Source organism: Heteronotia binoei, chromosome 8, assembly GCF_032191835.1.
Source record: "Heteronotia binoei isolate CCM8104 ecotype False Entrance Well chromosome 8, APGP_CSIRO_Hbin_v1, whole genome shotgun sequence".
Taxonomy (NCBI): Eukaryota; Metazoa; Chordata; class Lepidosauria; order Squamata; family Gekkonidae; genus Heteronotia; species Heteronotia binoei.
In genome coordinates this window covers 123,628,716-123,642,434 of record NC_083230.1, presented here as the reverse complement: position 1 = coordinate 123,642,434, position 13,719 = coordinate 123,628,716, and the positions used below count along the sequence as shown (strand labels likewise).

Here is a 13,719-nt window from a genome sequence, read left to right as displayed (position 1 = left end):
GATATGGGTTGCATATTAGGCCACCCACCCCTGATGTAGCCAATCCTCCTGGAGCTTACAGTAGGCCGTCTACTAGGGTTGGCAATCCCCAGGTGGGGGCAGGGGATCCCCTGGTTTGGAGACCCTCCGCCCCGCTTCAGGGTTGTCAGAAAGCGGGGGGGGGGGGGGGAGGGAAATATCCCCTGGCAACTCTGTTATTCCCTATGGAGATTTATTCCCATAGAAAATCATGGAGAATTGATCTGTGGGTATCTGGGGCTCTGGGGGGGCTGTTTTTTGGTGTAGAGGCACCAAATTTTCAGCATAGCATCTAGTACCTCTCCTCAAAGTACCCCCCAAGTTTCAAAAAGATTGGACCAGGCGGTCCAATTCTATGAGCCCCAAAAGAAGGTGCCCCATCCTTCATTATTTCCTATGGAAGGAAGGAATTGAAAAGGTCCCTTGAAATGTGATGGCCAGAACTCCCTTTGGAGTTCAATTATGCTTGTCACAGCCTTGATCTTGGCTCCACCCCTAATGTCTCCTGGCTCCACCCCCAAAGTCTCCTGGCTCCACCCCCAAAGTCCCCAGATATTTTTTGAATTGGACTTGGCAACCCTACCCTGTACTAAGAGCCCTGCAAGCTCTTGGAGGATTGGCTACATCAGGGGTTTGTGGCCTAATATGCAAAGGGGTTCCTGCTGCTGCAAAAAAAGTCCTGGTTGCCAGCCTCCATGTGGGGGAAGGTCAGGGGTGAAATTTTAGCAGGAGCTCCTTTGCATATTGGGCCACATTTCCCTGATGCAGCCAATCCTCCAAGAGCTTACAAGGCTCTCTTTTGTAAGCTCTTGGAGGATTGGCTACATCAGGGGTGCGTGGCCTAATATGCAAAGGAACTCCTGCTAGAATTCCACCCCTGGGGGAGGTTGTAAATTTCCTCAATTGTGCAGGGTTTGGAGTACATGAACCTCGGGTCCCTTCCCAGCTCTAAATTTCTGTGTTTCTCACACTGCTATTTGCACTCTATTATCTGGAAGTGCTGGTTTGTGAATTTTTGCTCTCTGACCCCTGTGCCAACTTTCCCCGTGAGCGTTCAGCTTGCTGTGACCTTCTTACTGGTGTTCTATAACATCTCGTATGTGCCCTTCATGCCCAGAGGTAAAACGTAGATTTGCAAACATTTGCTGGAATAGAAAATGGGAACGTCAACTTTTAACCTCAGCCTTTGAGATGTGGATGTTTTAGAGTTGTTGGCTTGTCTTGGTTGTTTTGATGTTTGGCAGGCGTCAAGGAAGAAATCCCGTCAGCTGTCAACTGTCAGATACAAAACACCATTGCATGCCAACTACCAAACACTGCGGAATGCTAAATACCATTGCAGGCCAATTATAAAATACGGTTGAATACAAAATATTGATGGGTGCCAGTTATCTGACTGTCAGAAATCACCTACCTAACATCATTCTACATGGAAAAAACCTCACAGATACCCAGCTATTCGTGGTTTATTAAGTGATAATAATATGAGAACTCGTGGGCATTCAATGAAATTGCTGAGCAGTCGGGTTAGAATGGATAAAAGGAAGTCCTTCTTCACCCAAAGGGTGATTAACTTGTGGAATTCACTGTCACAGGAGATGGTGGTGACTACAAGCATGGACAGCTTCAAGAGGGGATTGGATAAACATCTGGAGCAGAGGTCCATCAGTGGCTATTAGCCACGGCATATTGTTGGAACTCTCTGTCTGGGGCAGGGATGCTCTGTATTCTTGTGCTTGGGCGGGGGGCACAGTGGGAGGGCTTCTAGCCCCACTGGTAGACCTCTTGATGGCACTTGGTTTTTATGGCCACTGTGTGACATAGAGTGTCGGAGTGGATGAGCCATTGGCCTGATCCAACATGGCTTCTCTTATGGTCTTATAATTGGGGAGGGACGATGATAGAGCATCTGCTTGATAAGCAGAAGGTCCCAGGTTCAATCCCCGGCATCTCCAACTAAAAAGGGTCCAGGCAAATAGGTGTGAAAAACCTCAGCTTGAGATCCTGGAGAGCCGCTACCAGTCTGAGTAGACAAGACTGACTTTGATGGACCGAAGGTCTGATTCAGTATAAGGTAACTTCATATGTTCAACAGTCACAATACCTTAGCAATTCCTAAGGTATGCTAACTGGAGACAAATGTTTAGTCCCTTTCATAGTCTTAGTGGAATGTTATATACTGAGTCCTTTACCTCCCAACTGCCCATTAATATCATAATGCCCCTGTATAAATTGATGCTGCGGCCTCATTTGGACTTCTGAGTACGATTCTGGCCACCCCACCTCAAAAAAGATATTTTAGCATTGGAAAAAGTCCAGAAAAGAACAAATAGAATGATTAAAGATTGGAACACTTTCCCTATGAAGAAAGGTTAAAACGCTTGGGGCTCTTTTGGTTGGGGAAAGGTCGACTGAGGGATGACATGAGAGAGGTTTACAAGATTGTGCATGGGATAAATAAGGTAGGGAAAGAACGACTTTTCTCCCTTTCTCACAATACAACAACTTGTGGACTCTCAATGAAATGGCTGAACTGATTGAGTTAGAACGTATAAAAGGAAGTCCTTCACTCAAAGGGTGAATAACATGTGAAATTCACTGCCGTAGGAGGTGGTGGCGGCTACAAGTATAGACAGCTTCAAGAGGGGATTGGATAAACATCTGGAGCAGAGGTCCATCAGTGGATATTAGCCATAGCATATTGTTGGAACTCTCTGTCTGGGGCAGTGATGCTCTGTATTCTTGGTGCTTCAGGAGGCAACAGTAGGAGGGCTTCTAGTGTTCTGGACCCACTGATGGACCTCCTGAGGGCACCTGTTTTTTTGGGGGGGGGCATTGTGTGACAGAGTGTTGGACTGGATGGGCCATTGGCCTGACCCAACATGGCTTCTCTTATGCGACACAGAGTGTTGGACTGGATGGGCCATTGGCCTGATCCAACATGGCTTCTCTTTTGTTCTTATGTGACACAGAGTGTTGGACTGGATGGGCCATTGGCCTGATCCAACATGGCTTCTCTTATGTTCTTAAGTGACACAGAGTGTTGGGCTGGATGGGCCATTGGCCTGACCCAACATGGCTTCTCTTATGTTCATATCTCTACACTTCAAACCTGTATTAAAGGGGACAGGACGTTGTTCTCTGGGCTTGTTGGCAACCAAAAGTGGGGAACATACCTTCGTTCTTTGCTTGTGGTCATTTGCCTTTTGCTTGGCAAAATGATAAATATAGGGCCATTTGCAAAAGATAAGACTTAAACTGAACCTAGGCTACAACCATGTTTAAAGAGTTGTTTTCATGGGGAAAAACAAACTCATACAGCAAATGATCTTTTAAAGGTATGTGTCTGCAAAGCCTTAAGAATCCCAACGAGGGTCTTAACAGAGGGAATAGGCTCAAATTAAATCACAAATGCATCTCCTTCTAATAGCCCACCCCCTCCTCTTTTGAACCTTATCTGTTCCACATGGTGTAGTGGAACTTTATGTTATGACTAGGCCTCAGATTCAGCAGGAGCTCACAGGAGCACAGCTCCTGAACCTTTCTGAGGGTTCCCCCTCTTCCTCCCCATCTACCTTGTCCATTGAATAGTAGGCGCAGTTGCATAACAAATCCCTGGGTTAGGAGAGTGGGCAGCCAGCCAGCCACCAGGAGCTTTGCCAAGCCCCCAGCAGCCCACATTAACTCCTGGAGAAGCCCATGCCCCCTTTCTCCACTTCTTATGTGATTTTGGGCGATGGGTCTTTTCAGGGCTTTTTTTGAGCAGGAACGATCCCAGCGGAATCTGGTTCAAGTAGCTGGCTCCAGGTTGACTCAGCCTTCCATCCTTCCGAGGTCGATCACGTTCCCCAGCGAGCACTAAGATCAGGAACCCAAAACCTCCTGGTTGTCCCCGGGCCAAAGGAAGCCCGCTTGAAAGTTACAAGAGACCGGGCCTTCTCCGTAATGGCTCCATCTTGGTGGAACCAGCTGCTGGAAGAGGTAAGGGCCCTGCGGGATCTTACTCAATTCCGCAGGGCCTGTAAGACATCCCTCTTCCGGCTGGCCCACAACTAATCAGCACTGAGTACTGAATATCGAAGACTGAACATCAAATACTGAACTTGTAACCGATGAGTGTAGCTGTAGGACCGCCGTCTGAGTTTAATGTGTATGTATATAACAATTGTTTAGATTTTTAACTGTAAATTATGATATGTTAATTTTAATGTTTAATTTTAGATTCCATGTTAGTTTTATATGTTGTAAGCCGCCCTGAGCCACCTAGTGGGAAGGGCGGGATATAAATCTTAGATAAATAAATAATCAAATAAATAAATAAATAAATAAATCAAATGAGTCCCCAGCTTGCTGGGGGGAAAGTGTAGATGACTGGGGAAGGCGAGGGCAAACCACCCCGTAAAAAGTCTGCCGTGAAAATGTTGTGAAAGCAACGTCACCCCAGAGTCAAAAACGACTGGTGCTTGCACAGGGGACTTTCTTTAAAGAGCCCCGTGGCGCAGAGTGTTAAAGCTGCAGTACTGCAGTCCTAAGCTCTGCTCACAACCTGAGTTTGATCCCTGGAAGAAGCTGGGTTCAGGTAGCCGGTTCAAGGTTGACTCAGCCTTCCATCCTTCCGAGGTCGGTCAAATGAGTCCCCAGCTTGCTGGGGGGAAAGTGGAGATGACTGGGGAAGGCAATGGCAAACCACCCCGTAAAAAGTCTGCCGTGAAAACGTTGTGAAAGCAACGTCACCCCAGAGTCGGAAACAATTGATGCTTGCACAGGGGACTACCTTTACCTTTTTTAGGGCTGTTATGCAGCCTGCCAAAACGACAATGCAAAAAGCCCGTGTATAGCCATGCAAATTGGCCTCAGAAGGTAGGACCAGAACCTTCCTAGGAGGTTTTTCAACAGAGGCTAGATGGTCATCGGGCAGCAATGAAGATCCTGTGAATTTAGGGGGAGGTGTTTGTGAGTTTCCTGCATTGTGCGGGGGGTTGGACTAGATGACCCTGGAGCTCCCTTCCAACTCTACGATTCTATAAGTTAAAGCGGTTCCTCAGTGGAACAGGCTTCCTCAGGAGGTGGTGGGCTCTCCTTCCCTGGAGGTTTTTAAACAGAGGCTAGATGGTCATCGGGCAGCAATGAAGATCCTGTGAATTTAGGGGGAGGTATTCATGAGTTTGAAAAGCCCCATGGCGCAGAGTGGTAAAGTTGGAGCCCTCTGCTCACAACCTGAGTTCGATCCCAGCAGAATCTGGTTCAGGTAGCCAGCTCAAGGTTGACTTAGCCTTCCATCCTTCCGAGGTTGGTCAAATGAGTACCCAACTTGCTGGGGGGAAAGTGTAGATGACTGGGAAAGGCAAGGGCAAACCACCCCGTAAAAAGTCTGCTGTGAAAACGTTGTGAAAGCAACGTCACCCCAGAGTCGGAAACGACTGATGCTTGCACAGGGGACTATCTTTACCTTTTTTAGGGCTGTTATGCAGCCTGCCAAAACTACAATGCAAAAAGCCCATGTATACCAATACAAATTGGCCTCAGAAGGTAGGACCAGAACCAATGGTTTGAAATTAAATCAACAGAGTTTCCAGCTCAACATTAGGAAGAATTTCCTGACCATTTGAGCGGTTCCTCAGTGGAACAGGCTTCCTCGGGAGGTGGTGGGCTCTCCTTCCTTGGAGGTTTTTCAACAGAGGCTAGAGGGCCATCTGACAGCGATGAAGATCCTGTGAATTTAGGGGGAGGTGTTTGTGGGTTTCCTGTGTTGTGCAGGGGTTGGACAGGATGACCCTGGGGGTCCCTTCCAACTCTATGATTCTATGAAATTGTTTCCCACCAACAGCTTTTTCACACCAGACAGCTGTCAGCTGTCTATGCAGAAAGAAAAACAGCCTCACTCTGCTTTTGCAGGGTAGAAATGAATACTTATGACTAGGGTTGCCGAGTCCAATTCAAGAAATACCTGGGGACTTTGGGGGTGGAGCCAGGAGACTTTGGGGGTGGAGCCAGGAGACATTAGGGGTGGAGCCAAGATCAAGGCTGTGACAAGCAGAATCGAACTCCAAAGGGAGTTCAATTCCTTCCATAGGAAATAATGAAGGATAGGGGCACCTTCTTTTGGGGCTCACAGAATTGGATCCCCTGGTCCAATCTTTTTGAAACTTGGGGGGTATTTTGGGGAGAGGCACTAGATGCTACCCCAAAACACAGCCCCCCCCCAGAGCCCCAGATACTCGCGGATCAGTTTTCCATGATTTTCTAAGGGAATAAATCTCCATAGAGAATAATAGAGTTCCCAGCAGACATTTCCCTCCCCTCCCCCCTGCTTTCTGATGACCCTGAAGCGGGGGGAGGGTCTCCAAACCGGGGGATCCCCTGCCCCCACCTGGGGGTTGGCAACCCTACTTATGACTGTTGCAAAGCGAAGGGCAAAGCACAGGCAACGCTGGTACGGTGCACCTTCCCCCCATTCTTATGATATTCAACATTCAGAAAAAGCAAAATGGCAAGAACCCTTGGCAACCGAGTTGTAAGGGTCAACTGTGCTCTCTCATCCAGCTCGCCAATTTAAGCAGCGTCTATGGAAGAAGGAAAAGATATTGGATTTATAAGTTGGTCTTAGTTGGTCTTAAAGGTGCGCTTGTCTCCTGCTTTGTTCGATTGCTTCAGACCAACACGGCTGCCTCCTGGGATCGAGCCCTAAAAAAAGTAAAGGTAGTCCCCTGTGCAAGCACCAGTCGTTTTTGACTCTGGAGTGACGCTGCTTTCACAACGTTTTCACGGCAGACTTTTTACGGGGTGTTTTGCCCTTGCCTTCCCCAGTCCTCTACGCTTCCCCCCCAGCAAGCTGGAGACTCCTTTGACCGACCTCGGAAGGAGGGAAGGCTGAGTCAACCTGGAGCCGGCTGCCTTAACCAGCTTCCACTGGGATTGAATACAGCTTGTGAGCAGAGGGCTCCAGCTGCAGTACTGCAGCTTTACCACTCTGCGCCACGGGGCTCTTTAGAATTTAAATCCCGCCCTATACTCTGATTCTCAGAGTCTCAGTGCGGTCACCATCTCCTTTACTTTCCCCCCTCTACACACAACAGACACCCTATGAGGTCGGTGGGGCTGAGAGAGCTCTCCCAGAAGCTGCTCTTTCATGGACAACTCCTACAAGAGCTATGGCTGACCCAAGGCTATTCCAGCAGCTGCAAGTGGAGGAGTGGGGAATCAAACCCTGTTCTCCTAGATAAGAGTTTGCACACTTAAGCACCACACCAAATTGACTCTCTAGAAATCAAGCTTACTGAATTTCTGTAGGTGTGATACAACAATTCTATTTGTGCTTGAGAATGGCTGGAGGTTTTCCATTGGAAACATATGCTATTTGTAACTCTCTTATATGTTTATTTTTATTATTTACAGCTGTATATCTATGAGAAATATATGAGGTTTATTAGTAATAATAATTAGTAATAAATTATTACATCTTGTTCTACATTATATAACAGTCATTGAAAACTTCAGTAGATAGCTGTACAGATATTTTTACATTATTTTATTACAATAATAAGTGTACTGATATGATGTGCATGTAACTGTTATTTTCATTTTCACCTTCATTTTTTAATTGTTCTTTAGATACCAAAGTCTGTAAAACCCGAGGAAGGCATTGGAAATGAGATTATACTAGTTCTTGTAGACTTGCAAGCTTCTACTTGATAAAGTTTTAAATGTTGCAACTCTCTGTAGTGTTTGCATTTTGGATCATACTGTGAATTTTCTGATTTTTGTTGAATGTTTGCGTCTTGATATTAATCACTGCAATACAAATATTGTCTTTGTGGATGCCTTTGTGGTGATGGTATTTACATACTGCTATTAGCAGGGCTTTTTTTGTTGAGCAGGAACGCCCAGGAACGCAGCTCCAGTTGGCTTGGCGTCAGGGGTGTGGCCTAATATGCAAATTAGTCCCTGCTGTCCCCTCCCCCTGCAAAAAAGCCCTGCGTGAACCAAGGGTTGACATCAGGGGGTGTGGCCTAATATGCAAATTAGTTCCTGCTGGCCTTTTTCTACAAAAAAGCCCCGGCTATTAGTCTTTGGTTCCACCACCTGGACGTTAGCAAGACCACCTGGATGTTAGCAAACCTTCTGTTTTACACGACATCCCTACAGTATGGAAAAACCTCCCAGAGGAGTTTTGGACTGCTCCTTTCCCCCATCACTCCAAAGAACTTGCAAGATGGGTCCATTTTGGAGGGCCTGTGCCTTAATGTTGATTGGACGCTGCCTTGTTCTTCGTAGGCTATCGTTGGATGTAATTTTACTTTTAATGTGATTTATTCTAAGCTGGTTTGGACTTCTGGGAGAAGTAAAGCATATTTAAAAAAATAAATAAATGACCTATGTATCTTAGTGTTACCAGATGCCTGCCTTCCTGTCCTCTTTTGGCCTTTTTGAAAAAGAAACTGATGAAAGTGTCCACTGTTGGGTTGGAAGGTTAGGAACAATGGCGATGCCAGTGGGTGTGGCCTAACATGCAAATGAGTTCCTGCTGGGCTTTAAAAATGCTCTGTGTGAAACAATGGTGATATCAGGGGGTGTGGCCTAATAGGCAAATAAGTTCCTGCTGGGCTTTTAAAAAAGATCATGAGAGTTATGCATCATGCGGAAGTCACTGCATATTTCTGATGCCTTACATTTAAATGTGTAAGTAAAGCATTCAGCCGTGTTTAGGGTTGCCAAGTCCAATTCAAGAAATATCCGGGGACTTTGGGAGTGGAGGCAGGAGACTTTGGGGGTGGAGCCAGGAGACATTAGGGGTGGAGCCAAGATCAAGGCTGTGACAAGCATAATTGAACTCCAAAGGGAGTTCTGGCCGTCACATTTAAAGGGACGGCACACCTTTTCAATACCTTCCTTCCATAGGAAATAATGAAGGATAGGGGCTCTTTTGGGGCTCATAGAATTGGACCCCCTGGTCCAATCTTTTTGAAACTTGGGGGGGTATTTTGGGGAAAGGCACTGGATGCTATACTGAAAACCGGAAGATCCCCTGCCCCCACCTGCGGATTGGCAATCCTAGCTTGCCCTCTTAATCAACAAACTGCTTGTATTTCAGCTCACAATACCTGATCCCCTCGTCTGATGAAGTGTGCTTAAGAAAGCACACGAAAGCTTACGTTCTGAATAAAAATTGGTTGGTGTGACTTGACTCCTGCTTTGTTCAGAATTAAAACTTTGTCAGTCTTCAAGCTGCCACTAGACTCCAGCTTTGTTCCATTGTAGGGGTGGCCAAACTTGTTTAACAAAAGAGCCACATAGAATAAACGTTAGATGCTTAAGAGCCGCAAGACATGAACGCCAGATGTTTGAGAGCTGCAAGGCAGGCAGATAAATAGATGGGGAGAGAGGTGGAAAGAAAGCAACTTTCTCCCTGAGGTCAACAACCCTGTGAGGTAGGTTAAGCTGAGATTGTCTGACTGGCTCAGAGTTACCTAGTGAGTATATGTGGTTGATTGGGATTTAAATCTGGGTCTCCTTGATCTTAGCCCAGCACTCTAACCGAGGGGTGGCCAAATTTGCTTAATGTAAGAGCCACATAGAAGTTTGAGAGCTGCAAGACATGAACGCCAGATGTTTGAGAGCTGCAAGGCAGGCAGGTAAATAGATTAGGAGAGAGGTGGAAAGAAAGCAACTTTAAATGCATTCTCCAAGCCACCAGCTGGCTTGGCTTGGAGAAGTGATTTAAAAAGACAAATGCGTTCTCCAAGGTGGCCAATGAGGTGGTGGGCGCTACGGGAGCCACATAACATGCGTGAAAGAGCAACACGGTCACCAAACCCCAGTAAGTAAGCGCATAAACTAAGCGCATAAAGCAAGTCACTCTGCAATTCATCCTCCAGTATGAACTACAGGCCCCAGCATGCAGCGCGACTTTAAGGCACACCGGTCTATCTTGCGCCGCCGTAATCCACTTCGGACCACACCCCCCAGCCTTCCTTGCGCCAACCCGCCCTTACCCCCTGCCTAGCTGCATTCTGGGAATCGTAGTTCTGCGCTTCCCGACGAAGTTTCTCTCTTCTGTCGCCCATGAGGGAGGAAAAGTTTCCACACTCCTGTCACTTGCCGGGCCGGGCAGTTGCTAAGGGCAACCGCGCGCCGACCAATAGCAAAGGCGCTCTCCAGAGCGGGACGGGCGAAGAGCAGCGCGACGGGCCAATGGCGCGCTTGGAGGGGGCCTTGAGGGCGGAGCGCGAGTCTCCTTGAGCCCCGTGCTGCTTTGCGGCCTAGTCGGGTGCTGCAGGTGACCGACCGACCTCGGGGCGATGGGAGGCGGCGGCAGCGCTTCGCGGAGAGTCACCTTTGAGGCGGACGAGAACGACAACGTGACGGTGGTGAAGGGCGTGCGGGTGAGCAGTGGGGAGGCTCCCCTTCAGCGCCTCCTGCCCCCTTTGGGTTGCCAACCCCCAGGTGGGGGCAGGGGATCCCCCGGTTTGGACCTCCCCCCCCCGCCAGGGTCATCAGAAAGTGGGGGGGGGGGAGGGAAAGGTCTGCTGGGCACTCATTATTCCCTATGGAGACTGATTCCCATAGGGTATAATGGGGAATGGTCTGTGGGTGTCTGGGGCTCTGGAGGGCTGTTTTTTGAGGTAGAGGCACCGCATTTGCAGCATAGCATCCGATGGCTCTCCCCAAAATACCTTCCAGGTTTCAAAAGGATTGGATCAGGGGGTCCAATTCTAGGAGCCCCCAAAGAAGGCGTCCCTATCCTTCGTTATTTCCAATGGAAGGAAGGCACTTAAAATGGTGTGCGGTCCCTTTAAATGCGATGGCCAGAACTCCCTTTGGAGTTCAATCGTCCTTGTCACAACCTTGCTCCAGGCTCCACCCCCAATGTCCCCATACATTTCTTGAATTGGACCGATTCCCATAGGGTATAATGGAGAATTGAGCCATTGGTGTCTGGGGCTCTGGAGGGCTGTTTTTTGAGGTAGAGGCACCGCATTTGCAGCATAGCATCCGATGGCTCTCCCCAAAATATCCTCCAGGTTTCAAAAGGATTGGATCAGGGGGTCCAATTCTAGGAGCCCCCAAAGAAGGTGCCCCTATCCTTCATTATTTCCAATGGAAGGAAGGCATTTAAAAGGTGTGCGGTCCCTTTAAATGTAATGGCCAGAACTCCCTTTGGAGTTCAATCGTGCTTGTCATAACCTTGCTCCTGGCTTCACCCCCAATGTCTCCTGGCTCCACCCCCAAAGTTCCCAGACATTTCTTGATTTGGACCGATTCTCATAGGGTCTAATGGAGAATTGAGCCATTGGTGTCTGGGGCTCTGGGGAGCTGTTTTTTGAGATAGGGGCACCAAATATGCAGCATAGCATCCGATGCTTCTCTCCAAAATACCCTTCAAGTTCAAAAAGGATTGGACCAGGAAGTCCAATTTCATGAGCCACCAAAGGTGTCCCTATCCTTCGTTATTTCCAATGGAAGGAAGGCATTTAAAAGGTGTGCGGTCCCTTTAAATGTAATGGCCAGAACTCCCTTTGGAGTTCAATTGTGCTTGTCATAACCTTGCTCCTGGCTCCACCCCCAATGTCTCCTGGCTCCACCCCCAAAGTTCCCAGACATTTCTTGAATTGGACTTGGCAACCCTATGTCCCCCTCCCCCACTGAGGGTGCTGAGGGGCGGGGTCTGTGGGTGAAGGGGTGGAGCCTCCTGGGGCATCTGTGGAGAGAAGCTCCACCCTGATACGGTAGTAAGGGATTGTGGGGGGGGGGTGTTGCCAACCTCCAGGTGGGTTTGGGAGATCTCCTGGGAGTACAACTGATTTCCAGGGGACAGAGAAAATGGCTGGTTTGGAGGGTGGCCTCCATGACAGTATACCCAGTTGGGGTTTTGACCCTCCGGTTTGGAGGCCCTTCCTCCAGGGTCATCAGAAAGCAGGGGGGAGGGGAAGGAAAATGTCCCCAAATCTCCAGCAATCCCCCAAAGCAGAAATGGCAACCTGCGTTGGAGTTGGAGGAAGTTGGAGCCACAGTGTATTGTTGGAACTCTCTGTCTGGGGCAAGTGATGCTCTGTATTCTTGGTGCTTGCGGGGAGCACAGTGGGAGGGCTTCTAGTGTCCTGGCCCCACTGTTGGACCTCCTGATGGTGCTTGGGCTTTTTTGGCTACTGTGTGATAGAGTGTTGGACTGGATGGGCCATTGGACTGACCCAACATGACTTCTCTTATGTTCTTATGTGACACAGAGTGTTGGACTGGATGGGCCATTGGACTGACCCAACATGACTTCTCTTATGTTCTTATGTGACACAGAGTGTTGGACTGGATGGGCCATTGGACTGACCCAACATGACTTCTCTTATGTTCTTATGTGACACAGAGTGTTGGACTGGAGGGGCCATTGGACTGACCCAACATGACTTCTCTTATGTTCTTATGTGACACAGAGTGTTGGACTGGAGGGGCCATTGGCCTGATCCAACATGGCTTCTCTTATGTTCTTTTGTGACACAGAGTATTGGACTGGAGGGGCCATTAGCCTCATCCAACATGACTTCTCTTATGTTCTTATGTGACACAGTGTTGGACTGGAGGGGCCATTGGCCTCATCCAACATGGCTTCTCTTATGTTCTTTTGTGACACAGAGTGTTGGACTGGATGGGCCATTGGCCTGATCCAGCATGGATCCTCTTATGTTCTTATGTGACAGGGGGTGTTGGACTGGATGGGCCATTGACCTGACCCAACATGGCTTCTCTTATGGGAAGCAGCATTTGGGGACAGAACTGACTCATGTGGAGAAGAAGAGACAGAGTAGGGTTCCCTGATGTATCTGTGCCTAGTTATTTATTGAATATTATTTATTTCATTCATACTGTGTCTTTCTTCCTGAGGTTAACAGTCCTGTGAGGTAGATTAAGTTGAGATTGTCTGACTGGCTCAGAGTTACCTAGTGAGTATACGTGGTTGATTGGGATTCAAACCTGGGTTTCCTAGATCAGGGGTGGCCAATGGTAACTCTCCAAATGTTTTTTTGCCTACAACTCCCATCAGCCCCAGCCAGCATGGCCAATGGCTGGAGCTGATGGGAGTTGTAGGCAAAAAAAAACATCTGGAGAGCTACCGTTGGCCACCCCTGTCCCAAATCTTAGCCCAGCACTCTAACCCAGGGGTGGCCAAATTTGCTTTATGTAAGAGCCACATAGAATAAATATCAGAAGTTTGAGAGCTGCAAGACATGAATGTCAGAGGTTTGAGAGCTGCAAGGAAGACAGGCAGGCAAATAGATGGAGAGTGGAAGTGGAATTAAATGCATTCTCCATGCCACCAGCTGTCTTGACTTGGAGAAGAAGAAGACTGCAGATTTATTCCCTAAGAGAACATAAGAACATAAGAGAAGCCATGTTGGATCAGGCCAATGATCCATCCAGCCCAACACTCTGTATCACACAGTGGCCAAAATTATATATATATATATATATATATATATATATATATATATATATATATATATATATATATATATATGAATTCCACATGTTAATCATCCTTTGTTTGAAGAAGTACCTCCTTTTATCCGTTCTAACCCGACTGCTCGGCAATTTCATCGAATGCCCACGAGTTCTTGTATTGTGAGAAAGGGAGAAAAGGACTTCTTTCTCTACCTTCTCCATCCCATGCACATCTTGTAAACCTCTATCATGTCACCCCGCAGTCGACGT

At 47.8% G+C, this 13,719-nt stretch overlaps 1 protein-coding gene across 2 annotated transcripts in view; it reads left to right on the top strand.

Annotated features, from left to right (window-relative positions):
* The first annotated feature begins 10,052 nt into the window (after nt 1-10,052).
* Nucleotides 10,053-13,719, top strand: part of CHCHD3 (coiled-coil-helix-coiled-coil-helix domain containing 3) — a 476,827-nt gene continuing 473,160 nt past the window's right edge. For both annotated transcript variants that reach the window (XM_060246014.1, XM_060246013.1), the window contains exon 1: nt 10,053-10,400. In XM_060246014.1, the coding sequence (XP_060101997.1) occupies nt 10,317-10,400 (84 nt within the window). In that variant the 5' untranslated portion in view covers nt 10,053-10,316. The remainder of the gene's footprint in view (nt 10,401-13,719) is intronic.